General features: G+C 34.6%; 1 protein-coding gene across 1 annotated transcript; it reads right to left on the bottom strand.

The window, feature by feature from the left end:
* Positions 1-237: 237 nt before the first annotated feature.
* LOC121410964 (ADP-ribosylation factor-like protein 8B-A) lies at positions 238-19,990 on the bottom strand. Its single transcript, XM_041603375.1, has 6 exons — positions 19,708-19,990; positions 7,848-7,928; positions 6,570-6,643; positions 4,235-4,328; positions 2,198-2,336; positions 238-1,842 (listed from the first exon to the last, which is right to left on the bottom strand). Exons 1-6 carry the CDS (start codon positions 19,828-19,830, stop codon positions 1,790-1,792), a joined length of 564 nt encoding a protein of 187 aa, XP_041459309.1. The 5' UTR covers positions 19,831-19,990; the 3' UTR covers positions 238-1,789.
* Positions 19,991-20,172: the final 182 nt, after the last annotated feature.

The raw sequence follows: 20,172 nt of genomic DNA, 5'->3' as shown, positions 1-20,172 counted from the left end.
TCACCACCGCTCGCTACCGTTCACCATTTTCGATTTCGATTGTTTTTTTTTTATGTTTCCGATTTTTTCCACAATTTTGTGAGCGAAATTTGGCCCTTTTTACGACCGCTCCAACAATGCTCGGGCGGTGTGACCATGCCTTTACAAGCTAGAATGGCATTACAGCTATTGAGTATAAAAAGTATGATGATATTATCACAATCATCCACCCTTCATCCTTTTTTCTATTGATCATCATCTACAAAGTTGATGCACTCTATTGTCAAACAATTTATGCTCATTGCTAGTCTTAATATACATGTATAAAGCTGAACAAGAAACTTTTGACAAAAAAAAGTGTTCACCACTCTCATTCTGCAAAAATCCATGCACCAAAATCATTAAATCTAATTTAGATCGATGATTTTTTCTTCTTCTTGCAAAATAGTTGATGAGTGAATGTGAACATTTCATATTGTCAAATGCATTTGAGTTTTCCTTTTTTAATTTTCACCTCAACCAGAATATGTGAATTAGAATACAGTAATTATGTTAATGAAAACAAAATTTCAAACATCATATAATTATACAATCATGTGATATATGCTAGTTTATTTTCATCAACATACATCTTTACAAATACTCATAAATATACACTTCTATTTTCATTGTTGATACTCTTAAAACTAGAATCCTATGACATGTACCAGTATAAACTGGGGTGGATTGTATGTACATATCCCATACCAACAGTTCCATTTGGATTGCACTTGCTAGTGAAGCAAAATGTCATTATTCTGAACCAATTTAGCAAGTAAAAACTGCAAAAATATAAGAATACATAGTAAAGGATGAGAAACAGAGTGAAAAAAGGTAAATGAGCGAGCCTTTGACAAGTAATTTTTGTAAACATAACTAACATTTTGGTTTCATTGATTTTCAGTTTCGGATGTTTATATTTTTTTCATGGATAGCTATAAATCATTTAAAGAGAGGTATTCTGTGACTATTCTTTAACAAAACCAATGCAGGCTTTGATGCAATTTGACTAATTTCCTTGTTTGTAAGAAATAAACTTGCAACCTGATAGAACCTGTTGGTAACATATTTCTGTAATTCCAATAGCCTCTGTAGATGAATCACCTGGTTCCAGTATGCAACAAAACTTAATAATAGGTATTGTATATCTCATCCACATACATTCAGTCTTGCATAGAATACAAACTACATGGTAGATGAAAGTAAAACACAAATCAAGTTGCAAACATTGTAATTACTAATTTTATATTTTCAACCTAAAAGTTCCCTTTCAGGAAAAGTTTAAATTTGAAGGTTCTCCTACTTCCACAATGATCTTTAGACCTACCAAATTGAACTGAATGTACGGATGGCAAAAACAGGCATAAATAATCTTTTAAAGATGTCATACATCAAACAGAATAATTCTTGAAGATTATTCAAAATTTTGACAAGCATGCAAATCTATATAAGGTTGAGGAGAATTTAACACCCCTCTCACCTAAAAAGGAACTTGAAATATATACTGTGTAACTAGACAAATTGAAATACAGATGTAGAAAAGAACAACAACAAAAGTTACTGTATACAAAAACACAAAAGATTATCTTTTCATTCATATATTTTACCTGATGCATCATACCTGCTCCTCTTTCCTCCTTATAAATGTCTTCCATCTTTCCCCCCCAATTTATCTAACATAATATACACAATAGACAATAATTATATTATGAATATTTATATTGGTCTTCTCGTCTTTGAAGCTGGTTAAGAGAAGTGGATGGGTAGAACTCTAGCGACCACCCCCTGACTTTGAATGCTGTATCAGCCATTGCAATGTGATATCTAGGGAAGAGATGAAATAGAATAGAAAACATCTGGTAATAAATTGTTCATATGAGAAGGAAAATCATATTCTTACACATAACTACATGGATATATCGATCTGGCAGAGTTTTAAAACTTATTTCTTGAGTACTCATCAGCGTAACAAGATCATATGTAACAATGAGTGCACAGGTCTCCTCCATCATGTACATGTTCACTCCTTAAAGAAGCACAAATTTTGACAAGCTTTACTATTCCTTACATGCTTGTTTTAAAAAGTGCTTTGTATCGTTCCAAAAAGGCACTACACAAATCCAGTTCATGTTGTTATCATTATTTGACATAACTGAATGTAATACATCACCATAATTACCAATATTTTCTTTCTCTTTGCATGAGATGGAATAACAGCAGATCTCTCTGTCTTGAATAGCTGATAAGTTCATCCTTTCTATGAGTTCTTTTTCATCGTACGCTACAGGAATGTCTCTCTTGTTTCCAAGCACCAGAACCTGAGGAGGGTTAGAAACAAATATTTTGCTGTAGAATATCAAGAACATTTTAATAATTCAGCATTTTATTGTAACATCAAGAAGAGAAGCACCAAGGGAAAGCGATGAAAGTGAGAGCCCTTCAACATCTGACATTAGAGGCAGTACTACTTAGGCGTGCCACTTGATGCTGATTGTTTTCTAAGCTCAAGTTCATATTAAACTTTCAAGGTTTTTCTATATTTGCCTTGTTTAGTCACCATAAGTGGCCCTTTCATCTTGCCTACATGTACATGTATGCCAGCCACTGTGGAAAAGCCTTCAGACTGACATCCCCTCCTAACTTACATGTAGCATGTACATGTAGAAATATTGATAAAGGGATGTATAAACCGCATAATTGATATCATTGTTGTTGGCAGTAGCATCATTGTTGTGTATTATTGTTTTATTTTTATTCTTATTCCTATTGTTGCCAGCATCAACATCATTGATAGGCATCTTCACCACCATCATCATCATCACACATCATCATCATCACTCATCATCATCACTCATCATCATCATCACCATTATCATCATCAATTTACTATTATTTTCCCTCAAATCATCATAATCTTTAATTAATTGGCATATTATACAAGAGTCATCAAAGAAAAACAAATATGGTGAAAAAGAAAATCGAATATTAACAAATAGGAGATATTTATTATGGATGCAACAGGGTGGGATATCCTAGACACTGAAGAGGGAATAGACTAGCAAATATACAATTGTATAGTTATGTACATAGCTAATGAATGTCTAATTTTCATATACTACAATTGGCAGATACAATATAGTTCTTGAATGCCATACATGCATAAATTGTATACTGCAGAATGTGTGCATGTAGATGCCCTTCAAAAACAGATATTTCATCACAGAGAAGGTATCTTGTGATAGGCATAAGGTGCATGCAGTACTTGTCTGTATATTTAGCCATGGATATTTGTTTAATATCCTTCACAGCAACTTTCAATTCTTCCCAGATATCCCACGTGTGAAAATAAGGAAATGACCACATCACTGTCTAGCACTGTTCTATAAGAGGAAGGAAGTATCAAATCACATGAACATTCATATAAGGAATGATTTCTGATTACTGATTTTAAATAGAAACCATTGATACCAGACAGTTCTTGGGATTTGAAACAGATGGAGAAATCCCTACTGGAGGATTACCATTTACATGTAGGCATTATGTAGGGGCCGCTGAAATGTGTGGGGGGGGGGGCTGGGTGGACTTCAGCCCCCTTCTTTTTTCCAAAACCATGTACAAAAATGTAAAAATGGTCATCTGATAAGGATTTTTTTCCATGGTCAGCCCCCCCCCACCCCCTTTCAAAACTGTTCTGCGGCACTTGTGCTACAGTCACACCCACGAAACAAACTGAATTACATATGTGTCATTGGAAAAAAGGTAATAGGTTTGGTCAGCCTTGAGTTGGTTTTGCTAGGGTAAATGTGGTATTGCTATGGGTGATTTTCATAAATTTTCCATCTTCAGACAGTCAACTTATAATCATTGTAGAAAGGATTTCAGGGAGTAGTGATCTTAAAAGCAATAATTTATTTTGCCCCTCATTCGCTTTCGATTTTCTTACTCTAAAGTATTTCAAATAAATATACTTCAAGAATTGAACAAGGGCACTGGCAAATTTGACACCTCACACTAAATATCTGATCTTGTAAAATTTGCAGTTACAGTCCTTTCATACTTTGTAAATTTTAAACTGCTGCCTATGGAAGTGGGGAATTAGACAGTTCAGTAGTCAATGTATTTTACAAATAAATTAATTACTGCAAACACTTTATTTCACAAGATCCTTTCTTGCTTCAATTATTAATAACTGAGTTTGAAGAAGTTCTTTACTTACTGGAATTCCTTGGAGTTGTGGTTTGTCCAGTAAATTGTGTAATTCGTTCCTTGAAGCTTCTAGCTTTTCATGGTCAGCTGCATCTACCATGTATCTGTAAAGAGTAATAACAAACAATTGAAGAAAAAAAATCTGGAAACAAATATGTCACTCATTGAAAAATGAATATATAACGAAATATTAATAGTTTTACATGAATTATGCAATACCCAGGCAATAAGTCGGCTAATATTTTTCTTGTACTCTTGAAGGTTAAAAAAACAACATATCATCTACCCACCAAGATCATACAAACAATAATTGTATTGATCTCTTGTACCAGTAACATCTTTACTATTAAGTCAATGTGTGCCATTGTTTTTTTTTTCATTAAAGAAGTTGACCAGTCTCCAATTTTTGATAGCTAAAAGAGAATCAATGTATCAAGTTTGTTTAGTTTAACAATATCTACCCAAATATTGAGATTGTGTAATATTTCTAACATCTAGCTTTAATATCAGCAAACTCGTGAATAATTCATGTTTTTTTTTCCTCTCCACCACCTTGTGATGAAAACCTAGTCTCATTTTAGTCACTCTTCACTAGGATGTATCATAGCCTCCGTCTGGTGACTTAGATTGTGCATAAAATCAAATTTCATTCTAACGGTGGCATCGTTTTTATATGTATGACAAAATCATTAATCAACTGGCAAATGAAGTAGACTGATGAAATTCATCCCCCCCCCAAAAAAAACAACTAGAGATCAACTTGAAAAAAGGTTCTTTCATTATGTTTCTCAATGTCATCCTATTTGTATTTAGACATTTTCATGTGTTTTTATGAATATGAAGAATTATAAATAATAACAAGTGGAATGCCTCTGGCCGTCTCACCTGCATCACGCGATTCAACATAGCAGCAGTGCTGTCTTTGAAAACTACTATAACTCGCACAAGATGTTCAGTGATACTTGGTTACTCTTATTTCCACGTTTTATGAACTAGACCAATACACTTACAGAGATAGGATGGTAATTCAACAAATACCCCCAATGTGGCCAAAATTCATTGACCTCACATGACCTTTGACCTTGATCATGTGACCTGAAACTTGGACAGGATATTCAGTGATACTTGATTACTCTTATGTCCAAGTTTCAAAAGTCAGATCAATAAACTTGCAAAGTTATGATGGTAATTCAACAGATACCCCCATTATGGCCAAAGTTCATTGACCTTTGACCTTGGCCATGTGACCTAAAATGCACACATGATACTCAGTGATACTTGATTACTCTTATGTCCAAGTTTTATGAACTAGACCAACATACTTTCAAAGTTATGATTGTAATTCAACAAATACCCCCAATTCGACCAAAGTTTATTGATCCTAAATGACCTTTGACCTTGATCATGTGACCTGAAACTTGCACAGGATGTTCAGTGATACTTGATTACTATTATGTCCAAGTTTCATGAATCAGATCCAAAAACTTTTTAAGTTTTTATTGTAATTCAATAGATACCCCCAAATCGGCCAAAGTTCATTGACCCCAAATGACCTTTGACCTTGTTCATGTGACATGAAACTCATGCAGGATGTTTGGTGATAATTCATTAACCTTATGTCTAAGTTTAATGACCTAGGTCCATATACTTTCTAAGTTATGATGAAATTTCTAAAACTTAACCTCAGGTTAAGATTTTGATGTTGATTCCCTCAACATGGTCTAAGTTCATTGACCCTAAATGACCTTTGACCTTGGTCATGTGACATGAAACTCTAATAGGATGTTCAGTAATACTTGATTAACCATATGGCCAAGTTTCATAAACTAGGTCCATATACTTTTTTAAGTTATGTCATTTCAAAAACTTAACCTCAGGCTAAGATTTGATGTTGACGCCGCCGCCGTCGGAAAAGCGGCGCCTATAGTCTCACTCTGTAATGCAGGTGAGACAAAAACTAAAGCAACTAAAAAATCATACATGGATTGCACTGCAAGTAAACATGCCATTTAATGTAACTTGATATCAAGCACATAAAGCTATAAATGCAAATGGTTCTCTTAATCCAATCCAAAGGTCATTTGATATAGCACATTTTCCTTTCAGTTACGAAATGCTGCTGTGCACACACTACTCCATATTTGGGCCACTAAAACAATAATTAAACACCTCAGAATGGTCAGCTTAGCCGATTCATTGTCCTTTTTAGCAAAATAGATGTGGTTTAATGTTTTTTTTTTATAATTCTTCACAGTAGCAGGGAGATATCTAAAGATATCACTCTTTGAAATTTTTTTAAAGACTACCCTGCCACCAAAGCTTTAATGGTCTGTAAGATGACTTACACAATACAATTCACCCCTCTGCAGTATCTCTCCCACATACTTCTAAACCGAGGCTGTCCTCCAATGTCCCAGAGCTACAAGAAATATCACACAATAAACACAAAGAGTACACGTAGTTTCTATGTTACAACTTTAAGGAAGTCATGACTGCTTCAGGTTCATAAGGTGCTTAACATTATAAAGTGAAGCATGAATTATGGGATGCTCCTTTTTTTTATTGTTGCCCCATCCTTTTTTTCTCTTGAAAATTCATGCTAAACTTAGGGAATCGGGTACAAGGAAATTTGGAGACAATTGGACCATAAAACTAAACATTCAGACATTCAATAAAGGTGGTTTTAGAAGGGGTTTCAGTTTCGGCTCATTCATAGAATTTCAGGTGTGAATCATTTCTTTTAGTAACCAATAAAATTGAATCAGATTTTTTAAGTCTTTCTGTAATATTGACGAAGAAACATCAATTCATTTGTTCTCTGAATGTCTGATAACCTACATATTTTAGAAGAAAGTTATACAATGATTGTGAGAAAGTTCAAATATTAGCTTACAGTTTGATCGATAATTTTTTTTATTTGGAAATAAATGATTTAATTTCTTTGCTTTAAATATTATTTCATTAATCTCTTGCTTCCACATATATATAAAATGAAAGATAAACTGCCAAATTTCGATCTCCTTGAAGGTGTAATTCAGAGATATTTTGTTCTTGAAAAGTACATTTTTCTGAAAAATAACCAACATGAGAAAATACACCATAAATGGGGGTTATTTATGAAATGAAGTAGGTATCACAAGTACTCTTTCATTTATAAAAGAAAATGATAAATTGTATGTTTTGCGGAAAATACGTAAAAAGAATTTATATTAAAGATTTATGTAAAATAATTGAAATCATTATCATTTTTGTTCATATTATGAAATAATGACTCGTTTAGTTCTCTATAATAAAAAGGAAAAAAAAACAGAAGGAGGTCAGTTGCCAATAGGGCAATTCACCCCCCCCCCCCCATTATTACCAAAATGTGAAAAGGGTGAAATATAAAAGTTGAACAAACACATCAAAGGGAGTGGAAAAGATGACCTGTGAGAAAAATAACACTGGAGTTGAAAACATGTTGGCACCATAAAATGTCCAGAATAGCCCCCTCAGGTTGCAATAAAGTCCCTTTAAAAATTGAATTACCCTATCAAATTTTCAGAAGCAAAACAAATTTAACCCTCAATAGAATTTGTATAGACCTCATAAATGAACAGATGATGAACTATTCTATAAATTACCTTTATTGTGACATTTCCTTTTGTAACTTTCCTCATATTGAAGCCTACTGTAGGGATCATGTCTTCATTAAATTGTCCAGACTGTTGAGAGAAAAATAAGACAGGAAGTTCATGATTAAAGATCTGATGATTAATTGATGGCATCACAATACAAGAACAAGTACATGTATGTAGATGCACTCACTCATAAAAGTAAAAGAAAAATAAACAAAACATAATGGACATGGACAGTGATCATGGAAAATTGGAAACCATACATCAGTTATGATTATCTCTATCATTGAACTAGGGTTAATAAACATCTAGAGCTGTTCTATCTACATACAGTATATACATGTACATTGTAGAATTGAAATTTCACTTTGAGCCAATGCAATTTAGATACACAATAAAATAATGTAAAAAGCTGTAGAACAATGGCAATAGATTTAATATTAAACTAATAAATGAAACAATAAACTGAAACAGGTCCGGCAGCCAACGGGGGTAAGGTTGCATTGGAATGTCATAGTTTTTTTTTTGACTGATTTTGACTGGTGAGACCTTCTATTTGAAGAATCTACATGCTGGAGCTCTGTCAGCATTGAGCAATTTGAGATATACGCGAAAATCCAAAATGGCCGCCGGCAGCCATCTTGGATTTTCTGTTTACTGACTTTAGCATACCTAGAAGTTTAGAAACTTGGGATTTACAGATTTTAGGGGGCGGAGAATCCAAATCTGAAGTCATTTTTGGGAAAAAACAATGCATTGATGTCAAAATATACAGATAGCGGCCATTTTCCAAGATGGCCGCCATATAACATGTATTATATTGTTTATTTCCTGTATAGGGTACTTAGAATTTTCAAAACATGTAATATACTGGTTTTAGGGGATGGAGAGTCCAAATCTGAGGTTTATTTGAGGATATAATCATGCTTCGATGTCGACATATACAAGTAGCGGCCATTTTCCAAGATGGCCGCCATATAACATGTATTATATTGTTTATTTCCTGTATAGGGTACTTAGAATTTTCAAAACATGTAATATACTGGTTTTAGGGGATGGAGAGTCCAAATCTGAGGTTTATTTGAGGATATAACCATGCTTTGATGTCGAAATATACAAGTAGCGGCCATTTTCCAAGATGACCGCCATATAACATGCATTATATCGTTATATTTCCTGTATAGGGTACCTAGAATTCTCAAAACATGGAATATACTGGTTTTAGAGGATGGAGAGTCCAAATCTGAGGTTTGTTTGGGGATATGACCATACTTTGGTGTCGAAACATACAAATAGCGGCCATTTTCCAAGATGGCTGCCATAGAACATGCATTATATTGTTCACTTACTTTAGCATACGTGCAATTTTCAAGCCTTGGAATATGAAGATTTCGGGGGATGGAAAATCCAAACCTGATGGTGTTTAAGGAATGTGATCATGTTTTGCTCTCAAAATATAAATAGCGGCCATTTTCCAAGATTTCCGCCTTGGAATATGCACTATTTCGTTTACATACGAACCTATAATTTTCAAAACATGGAATATAATGGTTTTAGAGGCCAGAGAGTAAAAATATGTGGTTATTTTGAGGATAGGACCATGCGTTGATGTCAAAATATACAAATATATGAAGAAGATGGCCACCATAGAACAAGTATTACAGTAGGCCTACCATAATCATATACAAGCAGATACCTTATTTATCAGTCATTTTCTTTTTTCTTTTTGGACTAGGTGGAAGGATTAGGATAATGAACAATATTTACACTTCAATTGAATGAGGCAGTAATTGAAATATCAAGATTAAGTGCAAAAAGTAGGATATCTTAGTTGTTATCGCTACATGTATGTGTATGATGAGGCATATTAATCATCTGAATCATTTCCAAATTATATCTCTTGAATGACTATTTTGATGGTTGTATGGTTTTTACATCTATCACTGTGATGATGCAATATAATATAATTACTCCTTAAGATATCTTAGAGTAACCTAAAGTATATGGGAAGGGGTGGGCTGTTTATCCTCTTCTGAAGTAATGGCTTGACCTTGACAAAACAATCTTTTAATCCTCCTGAAGTGATTACCACATTGCCAAATTTGCTGTAAAATAAATTTAGTTTCAAATGCTTGATTATTTTGCATATCACTGGAACTGTACAGTTAATATTACATATGCATTGCACAGACACTGTTGTCGAAACAGGATTAGACTTGTATGCTGAAAGAAAATGCTTGAAACAACTGTCTTCATTTGAGAATATAAAAAAGGAAAAATCATGTTTCAATATTAATCTCCATTTACGGGACCACTGAAAACATCTCTGATTTGGCCACTAGCAATGAGCCAATTGAAAGCTCTAGTTTACTCAGTTCACGTATGGCATCATCATGTCAGCAACACTGATTCCTATCGACTGCAGCCCTGAATTATTTCTTAGGACTTTCAACACCAATAATGAAAAACGCCCAAACTGTTTATTTAGTCAATTACTTGGTACCATCAGGCTGTATTGCACTATGAAGAGCATGAAGCGTTCTCCTGTAGCTCTTTTCCAGATAGTAGCCTAAACACAACGGCTTACCATATCTAGCACTCAACTGATTCCTTTATGTAGGCAAGATATCTTTACCTCTCGAACTTCTTTGTTAATTGAGGAACTATGTAATGAGCACAGACAGAGCAAGCAATCACCACACAGCCCCTAACATGATGTCTCTCAGCCGGTGGAAAATCTGAAGTCCTGGGATATTGACCCCGCTGCTGAATGGCCAGCAAAGACAGACAACTTAAGGTGACACCTGCATCAAGATGAGACCTACACAGTGTTATCCAGGACAAGGAAGTATGAGGTTGGCATGCCATGGAAAAGAGTGGTGCAATGTCAAAAGGCTGATGGTCAACAGATCACAAAGTGGGGCCTCCTGACAGAACCTTAGCGCTTCTTTAGCTGAATTGGATATTAAAGTGGGAAAAGGAGAATGTTGAGCCAAGTTTCCACCAGGGCCTGCAAAGGTCGGGACCCTGCTAGTAATTTTGTGGCTGAATCATAATTACACATCGGGAGCAGTTAAGTAAAAAAATCTCCTTGCCGAGAATGGCGATGAGGAATATTTACAAGTATGTTTCGACATCAAAGCATGGTCATATCCCCAAACAAACCTTAGATTTGGACTCTCCATCCCCTAAAATCAGTATATTCCATGTTTTGAAAATTCTAGGTACCCTATACAGGAAATAAACAATATAATGCATGTACGTATATGGCGGCCATCTTCAAAAATGGCCGCTTCTTGTATATTTTGATATCGAAGCATGGTTAAATCCCCAAATAAACCTCAGATTTGGACTCTCCATCCCCTAAAACCAGTATGTTCCATGTTTTCAAAATTCTATAGGAACCCTATGGGCAATTCCACAGGTTGGTGGACATGAGCTTAAAAATTCAAATTCAATATTTTCTTGAATTTTTTAATACTTTAAGTCCTTCATACATGATAGTTTCAGGAACAAGAAATAAAAAGTTTATTTTCATATGTATACTTTGGAAAAAAAGGGTCAAAAGTTGTGTCTTCCATTGTGTACCAAAATACAAGAAAAATAGTGAAAAATGAAATATGCTTTATTACCATTTTGTTGTTGCAACAACATACCACTTTATATATTTCTGAAGTTTAGAAGAGTCAAATTATTTAAAATACACAACCCCTTTTCAAGTAAATTTGTAGTACTCATTCAAAATTAAATATTGCAAACTGCTCAGGTGATGTAACGTGAGTAATCGAAAAAACTGACTTTGTTTTCTGAGAGAAAAATTCTTCACAGTTAATTGGTGGGATTTTAAATTTTCTTCCTTCAAACAATCTTTGACACAGTGATGACTATCAAAATCATTAAAAAGTACAATTTTTTTTATAAAATTGATGAAGAAAAACTGTAACGTGAGTAACTTTGTAACGTGAGTAACCATCATGTAATGTGAGTAAGCAGTAAAACTTATTCAGTTCGGTAACATTTTCTGTGGGATGTCAAGTTTTAAGTCTCATGGTGAGTTGTGAAGTTATTTTTTATTAATTAAAAGCAAAATGAGGGTACATCTCTTTGATGTGACTCTTTGTTCATCAAAATATCAGTGGTCATACAATCACACACAAAAAATGAATATTAGTAGAAGTATTCACAATGTGAGAGTGCATTAGTAAGACTTGGTTTTGATTAACCTAACTTTAAAGAGTGTTTGAACAACACATTGAATGCCCTTACCTGTAACCCTATCTAGGCCGGGGTATTTTGGGAATTGATATGGCCCGGGGGTGGGGGGAGGGGGGCTCCCAGGCCCCCCTTGAGATCTCGGCCATTGGCCGCACAATCACGCCGAAAATTTGCGTGCAGGTTGTCTTGGACATAATCTACAATACTATACAGTAATTTATTTCATGCAAATTGGTATTAAGCGATTATGCTAATTTATGCATAATTAGTAAGCAAAATCATACTTTTCCCTCCTATTCCCTAATAAAGCTCCAATTGTTCCAATATTTGGTATAAAATCTCTTTTAGATGTTCCTAGCAATGAATTTTACACACATTATTGAATTTTTAATGACATGTGTGTTGTTAACCATACATGGACAAAATGTAACGTGAGTAACCGTAACGTGAGTAACCATATTATCTGCACCCCAAGTAAAATCCATGTGTTCTTTATTTTTTTAATTATATACAAAGTTTGTCTCCCTAATATACTTCTTCGAAATGGATATAATCAACTTTCATAAAAGCCTTGTATGAGGAGACTTTTCACTTATGTTGACTTTTCATTTTATGCATGTCCAAATCATGTAACGTGAGTAACCGACACATTCCAAATATTTGCCAGGAGCTTAATAGAATTTCCCAAGTTTTGTTTTTATACAAAGGATAGTCAGACTGTGTACTTTGTTGTGATAAGGAGATGTTTAGTTCCTATCAATAATAATGGAGTTACAGCTCCAAGTATGAGTCAAGGTGTCTCCAAATGTAACGTGAGTAACCGTGGAATAGCCCCTATGCAGGAAATAAACCATATAATGCATGTACATATATGGCGGCCATCTGGGAAAATGGACCTTGTTTGTATATTTCGACATCGAAGCATGGTTATATCCCAAAATAAACCTCAGATATGGACTCTCCATCCCCTTTAACCAGTATATTCCATGTTTTGAAAATTCTAGGTATCCTATACAGGAAATAAACATATATAATGCATGTTATATGGCGGCCATCTTGAAAAATGGCCGCTATCTGTATATTTTGACATCAATGCATGGTTTTTTCCTCAAAATAACTTCAGATTTGAATTCTCCGCCCCCTAAAACCTTTAACTCCCAAGTTTTTAAACATCTTGGTATGCTAAAGTGAGTAAACAGAAAATCCAAGATGGCTGCCGGCGGCCATTTTGGATTTTCGCGTATATCTCAAATTGCTCAATGCTGACAGAGCTCCAGCGTGTAGATTCTTCAAATAGAAGGTCTCACCAGTCAAAATCAGTCAAAAAAAAAACTATGACATTCCAATGCAACCTTACCCCCCAAATCAGGGTTTGGCTGCCGGACTAAACTGATATATAAGTATAGCTGCATGGTATAATTTCATTGAAAAGACAGTAATCTTTCAAGTTCTAAGAAATTTGCCTTGAAATGCTTATAACAAAATTTAAAACCCATAATCCTGTTTATTGTTCATCAGGATCCGAGGGAATGGTCAGACAAATATTACCCCAATAATCATTCCCCTCTGTAGCTGAAAAAAGTGGTGGTACATACAATGTATAGTGTATTACATTGTTTGACATGATTACAGTAGTCAATAATTCATGAGAGAGACAGAGAGGGACAAACAGACCTTGGAACCTCCAGCGAAAATCAGAAATAAAATACACTTAAGTATAACAAAAATACTGGTATTATGATAATAATAATGATTCATGTAGTAATGATAACAATAATAATAACATAATAATAATAAAAATGATAATAATCATAATCATCATAATAACAATACTACTACTACTTATAATAACAATAACAATACTACTACCACTACTTAGCAGTAGCTGTAGTAATAGTAGTATTGTTTAAGATTATGATTATTTTTTATACTACTACTACTAATACTACTACTACTACATCTACAATGGTACTACTACTACTACCACCTCTACTACTAAATCTACTACAACTAATACTACTACTACTACTACTACTACTTCTACTACCACTACCACTACCACTACTACTACTAATGATAATAATAATCAACTATTAGAACGATGATGATTATTTCATTCACAGAATCAAATATAGTAGAATGAAACATATGGAGCAATAGAATGTGTGAAAGCAGAAAATTCAAAGAATAAGATAAAGAAAAAAGTTTGAGCAAGACGGGACAAGCAATAAAAATGTCATGAGCATAATTTGAATGTCATAATCACTATTAAATGCTATGGAGATCATCCCAATGGCAATATGAGGTCACAAGGTCTATAACAAGTACAACTTTGATCACTGAAAATATACCATACCCAAGAACTGTTTGCTCTTTCTAATGATGGGACAAAATATTACACTCTGCAATGCTGTGAATAGTCTCTATTACATATCCTCTCATGAAATACTCTGATTTTGCAATATTCTGGACTTCATAAAAGACAAAAAATAACTATGCATAAATGATACAGCAGACAAGCAAAATTTCAGGCTGGCTCCATCCATCATCAGCTCCAGAAATTATGGAAAACAATTGGTGAACAATGAATTCTGAATGGATGCTCGATGGATATAGCTGTAACAAGTATGCAACGGACAGCATTTTCTAACAGATTGCAAGATTATTTTACGTTTTACATCCGCTTCACATCAGTAAGTGCATTAGGACCAAGCCTTAAGTTGCATTGCCAGTGGAAGGATCTACATAATATAATTGTAAATTTCAATATTCAAATGCTCATAACTTTCTTATTATTCAATCTTCTGCAAACTTCAATGAGTTTAGATGATTATTCTCTTATGTGAATTCAACTTGTAGTTTCAAGGGTTTAATTCTCACATAAGAAATATGTCAATAAGGTCTTCTTTTCCAAGTATGTTTATGTGCAGTTCAGGCATCATCTGCTTCCTTGAGGTTTGAACTGCTTCATAAAGTCTCCAGACAGTTCTGGTACCCCCCCCCCCTACAAAGTGTGTATAGTGTAGGCTGGTTAAATTCTTAAATTTCTCAATTGTTTTAGGGAGTGTAGTCAGTGGATTAAATCAAATAACGAGTGGAATGCCTCTGGCCGTCTCACCTGCATCACCCGGTTCAATATAGCAGCAGTGCTGACTTTGAATACTACTCGCACAAGATGTTCAGTGATACATGGTTAATCTTATGTCCACTTTTTATGAACTAGACCAATAAACTTACACAGATATGATGGTTATTCAACAAAAAACCCCAACATGGCCAAAGTTCATTGACCTTACATGAACTTTGACCTTGATCATGTGACCTGAAACTCGAACAAGATGTTCAGTGATACTTGATTACTCTTATGTACAAGTTTCATGAATCAGATCCATAAACTTTCAAAGTTATGATGGTAATTCAACAGATACACCCAATTCGGCCAAAGTTCATTGACCTTTGACCTTGGTCATGTGACCTGAAATGCGCACAGGATGTTCAGTGATACTTGATTACTCTAATGTCCAAGTTTAATGAACTAGACCAATAAACTTTCTAAGTTATGATGGTAATTCAACAGATACCCCCGATTCGGCCAAAGTTCATTGACCCTAAATGACCTTTGACCTTAATCATGAGACCTGAAACTTGCACAAAATTTTCAGTGATGCTTGATTACTATTATGTCCAAGTTTCATGAATCAGATCCATAAACTTTCAAAGTTATGATGGGAATTCAACAGATATCCCCAATTCTGCCAAAGTTCATTGACCCTAAATGACCTTTGACCTTGGTCATGTGACGTGAAACTCATGCAGGATGTTCAGTGATACTTGATTAACCTTATGTCCAAGTTTCATGGACTAGGTCCATATATTTTCTAAGTTATGATGACATTTCAAAAACTTAACCTCAGGTTAAGATTTCGATGTTGAATCCTCCAACATGGTCTAAGTTCATTGACCCTAAATGACCTTTGACCTTGGTCATGTGACATGAAACTCGAATAGGATATTCAGTAATATTTGATTAACCTTATGGCCAAGTTTTATTAACTAGGTCCATATACTTTCTAAGTTATGACATCATTTCAAAAACTTAACCTCAGGTTAAGATTTGATGTTGACGCCGTCGCCGCTGGAAAAGTGGCACCTATAGTCTCACTTTGCTTCGCAGGTGAGACAAAAATATGTTTGAGTGGATCATGAATTTTATGATTTCGCATGGATTTTTTTAAAACTTTGAATCCTATATGTTCCCAATAAAAAAAAGAAATAACTGCATATCTTATCTTTATGATACAAAACCAGTGCTTCCGAAGCATGGAATGGGCTCAGTATGTAGCTTTCAGTGAGCATTTTACCAAATTCCTAAAAATATGTTTCAAAATTCAAATGGCCCCTTTATAAAGAAAATAAAAATATTACTTACTGAGAGGGTGCTACATGTCTTCAAAGGTAACATTCAAACTTCATGAAAATTAACCGATTTATGTTTTTAAAAAATCAACAGCTTTAATAAAGGGGAATCCAAATCATAAAGAAAGTCATTTTTAGAAAAGAGAAATTAAAAAAAGAGCAGGAGTAACAGATTTTAACTAATTCTCACTAGTAATACAAAAAAAGAAGAGTTTATGAATTCTGTTAAAAATCACAAATCACTATATATCTACCTATAAGAATTTAAAAATGGTCAAGATGAGCTGTGATGTCATGGTGATATACGGTAGTCTATACAACTCTGAATTTGCTCCAATGCCTTTAAAACACATCCAGCCGATCCTGCTCATCCATGGGTGCATTACATGCCGCCGTGCACAGAAAAATCCCAGGCACGACGCATACAACTCTCTCTGTGAACTAATCCTTTTACTTTTTTGGAGATTCTGGAGTCCAGATGAAACACTTCCATGGGATTGCGCGAAATTTTATCTTGGGTACTGTTAACGAAATCTCAAATCTAATCAAATTGTTCCATTTCATGTCAAATCTCTTTTGTGACTTTTGAATAAGAAATATTTTTCCTCACTGTTGACGTTGATGCTTTGGACTTTTGTGCTGACCAATTTTTACTAAGGAGGACGCGCGACTTATATCAAAGACACTACAGGGAAAAGACTAGGCACTAACACTATTTTACAAGCAAATCGATGCCAAGCGTTATGCAAAGTCGGCAAAGTGTCCAATCTTTTTATTGTATAGACCTTGATGGATGTTTGTTGACAAACAAGCAAAAGCTCACATGGCTTTGTTCAAGGCACGTAGAATTTTCTATTTTTGGTTTTATTTGTCTTCGCTTTAAATGATTTCTAAAAGTATGTTTTTGAAGGTATTGCATTTATTGGTGTCCATATTTTATCAAACAATCATAGAAATTTTGCATGTTTTACAATGAATTTAGACACAGTTATAAAATACAGACGAGCTGAATTTAAGTTGTGAATTTTATAAGCGCCACCATCGAGCTTCCTTTTATCTTTGTGGAAGAAATATGCACACCCACTTTCCAGGCTGAGGTAAGCCGTAAGCGATATTGCTCTTTTTTATGTGTTTTTATATTTAAAATTTTTTTTGAAAATTAAAAAAACGGATAGCCACCCACCGGAAAGAAGCCAGGTGATAAGCGAAAATAAGTTTCAGCAAATACTATTTCTGTTATAACGCGATGTTTACCGACCTTTCAAAAATCCATGTGAAATCTAGTTCATAGGGCGAGGTTAGCATTGCTAACCTTGCACTTTGTGTGAGTGGATGCTACCGTCAAGTGATTGTGATCGTGTGGTTGAAGGCATTGGGTTAGCTATATAGCCTATACGCATTAAAGTCGCACTGACACAAATTGGCAAACTTTTTTTTTAATATAAATTGACAAAAATAGCAATTATTCCATTTCAGACATGTATGACAATTTGACAAAAGTGAATTTGAAAAAAAACAAAAAAAAAACAAGAATCTTTAATTTCACTTGGTCTAGCGGATTTGAATGGTGGCTGGGCCTGGGCAAATGTGTTCAGTTATGCCAATGGGTTATTTATCAGGACAAGATAAAGAAGCAAAAACAATGTAAGACTTCGCCAATATTTCATTAGACTCCCTCTTCCAATTTCCAAATTCCAGTCTGTCGACCCCATCACACCATGCCATGTCCATGATTTAAAAAAAATACCCATAATCGCAAGTGATTGTGATCTGCATTAGACTCTATATTATGGCAGTGAGTCCAAACTTCATGGGTGTCTATCCGGGGAGGTGGGTACTCACAAAATAAGGCATACAGGGATGTGCTGCTGCCCCCCCCCCTTTGGAGAATCCTGGATCTGCCCCTGTAATAAATCATTAATAACGGGGAACTTTTTTAGCCAAAATAACCAATAAATATGGGTATGGGTTTTGTCCCTTCAGGTGCACACCCCGGCCCACCCCCCCCCCTCCCCCCGGTTGTTCATAGTTCGCAGATGGTCATTATCTGATTATCTGAAAGACTAGCAAATATCTTAAAGGTAAATGCTAGTTTTGGTAACGATATCAAAATGAGTTCGTACAGAATCCAATGAAATGACCACTAAAGTGTCTGTTTGTATAAATAAAACGCATGTGCCAAAGGATTCTGGAAGAAATTGTGTAATTGCTGAGAAATCAGCAAATAAGCACGGGATTCGGGACAATGTACATGTATAATGTATAATTATTGCTTAGGGCGTCGGGCCCGATGCCCTAAGCAATAATTATACATTGTCCCACGTGCGCTTATCTGTGTTGGGGATTTTCGGAGTGAACATTTTTCAGCGTAGATTTCAAGATTTCACAAAGTCCAGTTAATGTAACTGTACCAGATCTAGATCCTCGATGATATACTGGCAATTAAGCCTTGTTTTACAGACTTTCTCATGAAATCAGTGTTAACTGCAACTACTGGAATTTCTCTTTAAAGATCTGACATCATCAATGTGAAAAGCAACCTAAAATTGCCCTTTGGCGTAATATCGAAAAAAGATAAGCAAATTTGTCAATGCTATATAGCGCCTGTTCCAAACAAATCTGAAATTCTCGACAAGCATAATGATATCATCATTTTGCAAACAGATATCATGAAAAAATGTGAGTTCAAGGTGAGGTGGTACTGACTGATTTTATACTAGCATTTGCAGTCAATCTGATATAAATATCTCACCTTTTGAGCTAGTGTTTTTGTTTAAATCTCCACAAAAACTGTGAGTGTGGTCCGTGAAGTTAATTACAGTGGGTCACACTTTTCAGACATTGCCGTCAATTTGATAGCTATTTATTTGTATTGGTTTTTGTATAAAATGTTAATATTTTTTGAACAAATTTTAGCCTGTTTTTAAATTTCCCCAAAGTTTGGACACCCCATCATACAATAGTGAATAGACTCTATCGTGAATAACTACAGTCAGTCACATCACCCATTCAACAAAATCAATGCAAACCTAGAGATCATGTCCTATTTTTAATTTTTTTTATCAACATGATGATGATGATGTAAAATTCAATGCGAGAGGATGAGTTGAATAGGTTCTACTAGTTGAACGTTCACATGATCTGATTCAGTCTAGGTTAGTCACAATAACATCGACACAGACATTCTCAGAAAGACAGAAGCTTTAACATAACATGTAAAGAGGGTGTTTCTTACCGAAATCACATTAACAAATGTTGTTTTCCCAGAGTATTGAAGACCGACTAGAGTGAGCTCCATTTCTTCCTTCCAGAAAAGGCTTTTAAGCCAGTCAAGGAATCGGTTGATCACTGCTAACATATTGAATTATTTTATTTATAGTGAGATGAACTAGAAAACTGTCAATAGATGCACATTGCACGTCCCAATATATGAATGATGTTTTCCGACGTCTAGAGATCTACGTAATTTTACATTGACAATGCATTGACTCTCTAGATGCTGTATTCATAATGAATGAGCTTCTACAGTGACCTGAAGCACAGGTCATTGATCAAGTAAATTGAAACAATATTTTTCAAATGTAGTATTTCAACATGTAAATCATCAATAATATTATGATTTACTTCTACTTGAATTCATTTGTTACATGGGTCATGCTTTATAGACAGCTGGGAAATTTAATTATGCAAATAATTTTAT

Source organism: Lytechinus variegatus, chromosome 3 (genome assembly GCF_018143015.1).
Source record: "Lytechinus variegatus isolate NC3 chromosome 3, Lvar_3.0, whole genome shotgun sequence".
NCBI lineage: Eukaryota > Metazoa > Echinodermata > Echinoidea > Temnopleuroida > Toxopneustidae > Lytechinus > Lytechinus variegatus.
Note: the sequence above shows the minus strand (reverse complement) of the source record. Positions and strands in the feature narration are given on the sequence as shown.